We start from the raw sequence: 6,136 nt of genomic DNA, 5'->3' as shown, positions 1-6,136 counted from the left end.
AAGCCCACTTTGGAAGTTGTGGTGTGCTCTCTGGAGAAAGATAACTTAAAAGATGCCAACTAGTGAAAACTAGTGAAAAGAGAACTGTTTACCCTGAAGCGCATGTCACTAATTAGGCTCTGACGAGCTAAGCAGCAATTAAATGGTGCCAAGGAGGGCCTGAAGAGTGGATTTAAGCAAGCTGAAGAGGGAGCGTGTTTATACTGGAGTGAATGATGGATTTGGAGCGCGGAGGGGGACGCTCACGGCAGGCGCACACCCGACCCGTGTGGGGTGGCTCTCGGGGCCGCGGGCCCTCCACCGCCTGCCCTCAGCCCCGCGGGCCTGGGAGCCCCGTTTAAGCTCAGGGCCGGGCTCCCAGCCTGGCCTGGGCCGTGTTGCAGTTGTTCCTGCGAGGGGACGTCCAGGTTTTCGTCTGGCCTGGGTGGACCCTCCGTGGGCCCGGGTCAGAGGCGGTCAGGTCGCCAGGCCTGGGCTTCCCGCACCGCGCGGGCCTGCTCCCTTGCTTCGCCCTGCCCGAGGCACACCGGAGCGCGGGACAAAACTGGCCTTACCGTGCCCCCCTGGCCCTGCTCAATTGTTTCATTAAAAGCACATTGATGAGCAAAAGAAACCATGAATTGCCATATTGACAGAGGCACCTGACTGACAACAGCGATAGTGAACGGTAAGGTTCTGTTTAAGATCTCCTAGCTGCTTTGATGAATTGTGATTATTATAGTTTGCTGCTTGGCAAATGGGAGTTACAAACTAGGTATTTTTTTTACTCTAAACTCTGTGTAGCGTAGATCAAAATCTGGCTGGAAAGATTCAGATAGCAGAAGTGAATGCTGTAATAAGCAGTAATAGGAAATAAAATGACGATACCATATTGTGTTAAAATGCTTCACAGTCTCGAGCAACTTGAATGCAGTTTTAAAAAAGCAGATTGAAATATTACTCTTTTTTTTTAAAAAAAAAAAACTGCTTGCCAAAATATGATCGCTTCAGGGTTGGTAACTTTATTATTTCATGCTGCCACCTACTGCTCTTGAATTAGAACGGGGAAAAGTAATTATGTTTTTATCAGTTGGCTGAGCCTGTTGACTACCTTGTTTAGGTTACTCTTGATGCTATATATGGCATCACTTTTTTAATGGCAGATATTCTGCAGATCTTCAATCTGTTAGTTGCTTCTGTCCATTTTTTTTCTCATGAAAGGAGATGCCTTCCAAACATAAGGGTGATGTCACTCCAAAACCTGCCACAGGTTTTAGCCTAAGCACCATTAGTCCTCAAATAACAGTAAAATGTTAGTTGAAAGTCAATATTTATGTGACTATTGTTAAAAATTAACTTAAGCCATAACTTCTGTAATTTTGTGGTACACTAAACACTGTAATACACTGTGATTGTTTGCAAGAAAGATTTTTATGGTAATGTGAAAGTAGTTTTCTACTACTTGCTTGGAGGCATAGGACTTTTGACCGTATCTATTTACTATGTTGCACTTAGTTAACGTATTTAAAATTAAAACAAAACTCTCTGTGGTTTTGTATTGGAATTATTGTGTTTCCTTGATACGTGTATCTTGAACATCATCAGTGGATTGCCATGAATCCTGACGTCAGCAGTGTGAATTTCTTAGTATTTTTTTGAAGAAAATATCCATCCTGTTTGCCTACAGTAATTGGAGAAAAAAAATGTTAAAATACATAGTGGTGTTATCAGTAACTAGTACCAGAGAAATAATACACCAAAAAAGTCAACAAGAAAATATACTGGTTTTTAATTGGGCAGGAGAATAGCATGGAAGAAGTAGAAAAATAATATTGATGATCCATTAAAATTATAGAGTGACAGAATGTCCAGCTGAAATAATCCTCATGTTGGTGGCTGGTTTTTCAGCTTCTGCCTTGCTTTCATTTGTATCTTTTCTTCTTTCAGTGACTTCAGAAGTTTATCTAAACAGGAAAGAAATGTAATTTGTCATTAATTTTGTTTCTAATACTTAAAAAAATCAAATGTGTTAAGAAAACTAGTAATATTCCTTAGAATTTCTTGTCTAGCAAATACCCGAAGACTAGAATTTCTCACATGTAGTGAAAATAATACACACTAAAATGGAAAAAGGTATGTAACAAAGGAAAAAACCAAACTTATTTCCTGTTCTAAAAAGTAAAGGTATGCAAACTACCTTTCAGAATTTGAGATCTTTCTTTGAATGTGTATATCTGTTGGCCATTGTTTTTTTTTTCTACGTTCTTCTAACCTTTGCACTCCTGAAAGTTTCCTGGCTGTGGCCTTGAAGGAAATGAGCATCTCTTACAGTTGGAGCCTTGCTCCCTACTGGAACTCTCAGTAACCACTGTCTGCTGAACTATTTTATTTCTTGTATTTCCTTGTCTGCTGAACTATTTTATTTCTTGTATTTCCTTGTATTTACTGTATGGCTAGCAGGTTTTAAAATTAAAATGCCATGCTACTTTTTTTTTTTTTTTTTTTTTTTTTTTTTTCCCAAAATGCCTCTTGTGTGGTCATCAGTGGCCTTTATTTTACCCCCATGCTGATTTTCAACCCTAGCATCTCATTAGTAGTGGACGTATTTTGCATATTCCAACTCCCTCGCTTTGGAGCAGTGTCTAAATCGGTTTTTTTTGCGAACACTTAATGACTTTGTGGGTTTTGGTCATTTGTCCACAGCCGCAATTCTTGTGCCTCCGTTAACCGTGCCCTCGGCCGGTTGCTCCTGACCGGTGCCCGGGCAGGGGGCTCCTGCCACCGGCTCTGCCCCCCGCTCCCTGCGCGCCCCCCCTGGCACCCGCTGCCGGAGCAGTCGGGGGTGCAGGGCCCCGACCCTCGCTCCGCAGCAGCGCTCCGCGGCGCGGGATTACGGCGCTGCGCGCAAAGAGCACCCCGAGGCCGGCCGGCCCGGGGGGTGAGGGATGGAGGAGCCCCCGCCGGGGGGGCCGGGCCCCGGGCGGGACGCACACTGCTGGGCGTCGAAGCCGTCGCCGACGAGCGCCTGCAGCTCCAGCTCCTTGAGGCGGATGCCCAGCTCGCAGATGTCGCCCTCCAGCTGCGGCTGCTCGCCGGGCCGCCGCGCCGCCCCCCCGCCCTCCTCCGCACCCGCCGCCGGGCAGAAGAAGCGCAGCGGCTCGTAGAGGCTGGGCGCCAGCCCCGCGGCCCAACGCGGCGTCTCGGCGGCGGCCGGCGGGGGCTGACGCGGCTCGCCCGCCGCCCCGAAGAGAGTCCAAGGGCGGCCGGCGGCCGGCTGCGGGACGGGCTCGCCGCCGTCGTGGAACTGGGGGAAGTAGAGCGGCCGCGGTGGGTGCTGCTCCGCCATGGCGCCGCCCGCCAGCTCCCGCCCGCCAACGGCCTTGTGCGGGAGACGGGCCCGCTGCCCGCTCCCCGCGCCGGCGGCGAGCGCCGGGGGGGCCGCCCCGCCGCCGCTGCCCCGCTCCCCGACCTCGGGCCGCGGCTGCAGCCCCGCAGCCGGCTCCCCCCGCGGGGCGGGCCCGGGCCCGGCGGCCTCCCCGCGGCGCCGGCGGCGGCCCGGCTGTGCATGGCCCGAGGTGTAACGGGAGCGGTGTTGGGCGCCCTGTGCCCGCGCTGCTCGGCTCTCCCGGGACGGGGCAGGTGTTTCACCCAGCGGCTTTGGCTGTCTGGGCCGCGGACGTGGTGTTTCAGGGGTGCCTCGGGATCTGGAAGTAGCATCTGTTAAGGGAGCAAGGCGTTGTCCTAAAAACCACCTTCGAGCACTTTATCCTCGTACTGCTTTTAGTTTATAATCCGTAGGATTTATTAGTGACACTGATTTCATCCTCAGGATCTTGAAAATTTCATCTGCGGGTTCTTGCTCGCGGAGAGGTAATGCCCCAGCATACCTGATGTTCAGCATTACAGGGTGGGGGGTTTTTGGGGAGGTGGGTGTGCCCCCCTGAAAATCTTCCATGATTTGGTTTGGATTTGAGGACGAGGCCTGTCACTAACGCTGGCTATCTGGTTGCTATTTCTTTTAGCCTTAGCCTCTCAGGCTGAGACTCAGACCCTCCCAGGCTTCCAGCAGGAGGACTTCTGGAATGGATTTAAACTTATTTGCGGTGTTCTGGACAACCCTAACAAGAGAGGAGCTGGACCGGTGCTGTTGGTAAAGGACTGATGGCTGTGGGGGTTAGTTACAATCAGTAAATTCACTTAAAATGAGGCAGAAAGCCCACTGCGGTACTAATGCAGGCTTGAGCAGACTTCAACAATAAACAGCCCCTAAGGGACTGCTGTGTACTCTGGAGTAAATTCTGTTTTTAAAACTTTCCCTTGAATAAAATAAGTTTGCTACTACCTTTTTCTAGAAGCTGACTTTTGTGTACTGAGGTGTAGTGCTTCTGCGCTGTGAGCCGATACTGATGTGAATGTTTTGAGATTTGGCAGACCTACGGACGTTAGCTGTCACAAGAGGGACAGTGCCCTGAAAAGTGGTAGGAACAGAGAGATAGCGGCAGGAGTCATTCAGTATTTAATTTTCATGTGCAATGTTTAGGGAGTGTGCTCTGGTACAGAGTCAAAACCGATTGCGCTATATGCACTGCGCTTGTTGTTATTAAAATTCCAGTACCAGTATAATACCAGTACAGGCTGCATATTTTGTGAATGGAACACACATATTTGAAATAAGCGCTGATCAGATGACAGATCTGGTACTAAGATTATTTTTCTTCCAGTTCTTAGTAGATTAGACAAGAACCCCCAATAAAGTTGATTCTACGTGACATCGTGAGGAAAGAGTCCAAGCATTTGGTGGACGCAGCAAAGTGTCTCTTTTTTTGTTTCCGTGATAATTTGGGAACATACAGTAAAAGTCAATAACCTGTCCTTAACTAGGTCTTTGTGGGTCACTACTGAAAGTAAAACAGTGCTCGTGCAGAATTTGCAAGGAGCTCTACTTTTGAAACCAGCAGAAAGCCCAGTGCTCCCGCTTACTTTCCCAAAAATGAGTTTCTGTTCATATGTGAACATGCAAAACAAGCAGACACATCGCTATTTTCTTTTAATCTGATTCAACCTGTCTTTTTAATGCTCTTATTTAGCTTCCCTTTTGCTGGTACAAATCATGTTATCACTGGGGTAACATTGACATACTTTAAAATCAGTAATACTTTGGATAACTGGATTTGGACTTTTTTTCTCTGAGCCTTTTACTGTCACCACAGTAAACTACAGTCTTGCCATTGTATTGTCAAGCAAACCCTTGCTTCTCCACCTCTTAAGTGTTAAAGAAGATTAGGTAAAATATTAATAGTATTCAGTAAGGGAAACTCAAATATAAATATATGAAGGTGCGTGTAAGTATATGTGGAGATGGAAGAGAAGGACTATTAGAAAAACAGTACGGTTCTCATGACTTTAAAGCCCAATTTTAAATTTATATAGTGTATTCCTTATATAGCAGATGATAAGGAAAGGGATCTGCTTACAAAAGAATTTAAAAAAAAAAGATTTTAAGGGAATTATTTCAAAGTAATTGATAAATAGAAAAAGATTGGATCTTTAGTAAAAGCATTTATTTTATGAAACAGGACTTATGACTGACATATTTTTAGGAAATGGTGTTAACAGTCCTAGCCATTATTTGTTTTTTGGTAGTGGCATGCTTCATACTCTCCTAGAGTGTCCTAGAGAGACAGGTGATGCACAAGGATTTCTGCCATAATGACTTAGGGTTTTAAGGATGCTTGTATGGAAAGCAAGAGTAGACTATTGATAAACATTTTGATAGGGGTATTAATGCCCTTTTTTAGAGTTAAAGCCAGTATATGTTCTTAATTTGTCAGAGATGAAATGTGAATATTCATTAGCACGTGTATATTGTGAAGGTTTGGTCATTTATTGCAACTAGCAGGGATTCGATGCCAAGAGATGTCAAGGTCAGTCTTGGCCCTGATCCGTTACAGCAATTCTAAGTTTCTGGAGATCAATCTTAGTGAAAAGAGAAAGATAACTTTATGAACACAGAGAATGGACCTTTTCAGCTGAAAGGGCCAAAATGGGGAAAAAAATATGCTGAGAAGTAAGAGGAAGGTACCTGCATTTACCAAAGAGGAAAATAATGGAGTGTTGTAATTTCACAGGTACTGATAACATTTTTTTCTAGCATTTT

General features: G+C 46.1%; 1 protein-coding gene across 1 annotated transcript; it reads right to left on the bottom strand.

Moving 5' to 3' along the window:
• Window positions 1-1,863: 1,863 nt before the first annotated feature.
• On the bottom strand, window positions 1,864-3,325 carry C14H11orf91 (chromosome 14 C11orf91 homolog). Its single transcript, XM_074918604.1, has 2 exons — window positions 2,971-3,325; window positions 1,864-1,943 (listed from the first exon to the last, which is right to left on the bottom strand). The coding sequence occupies exons 1-2, from the start codon at window positions 3,323-3,325 to the stop codon at window positions 1,864-1,866; spliced, it is 435 nt and encodes a 144-aa protein (XP_074774705.1).
• Between the last annotated feature and the right edge of the window lie 2,811 nt (window positions 3,326-6,136).

The sequence above is a fragment of the Athene noctua genome, chromosome 14, assembly GCF_965140245.1.
Source record: "Athene noctua chromosome 14, bAthNoc1.hap1.1, whole genome shotgun sequence".
NCBI lineage: Eukaryota > Metazoa > Chordata > Aves > Strigiformes > Strigidae > Athene > Athene noctua.
This window is presented reverse-complemented; position numbering and strand designations above follow the sequence as displayed.

What these genes read in the sequence shown, in the direction of transcription:
- C14H11orf91 (XM_074918604.1), bottom strand. Translation starts at nt 3,325, where the DNA reads ATGGCGGAGCAGCACCCACCGCGGCCGCTCTACTTCCCCCAGTTCCAC. An exon ending in CGGCTTCGACGCCCAGCAGT is followed by an intron (nt 1,944 to 2,970) that starts GTGCGTCCCGCC and finishes TTTCCTGTTTAG; the next exon opens with ATAAACTTCTGAAGTCACTG.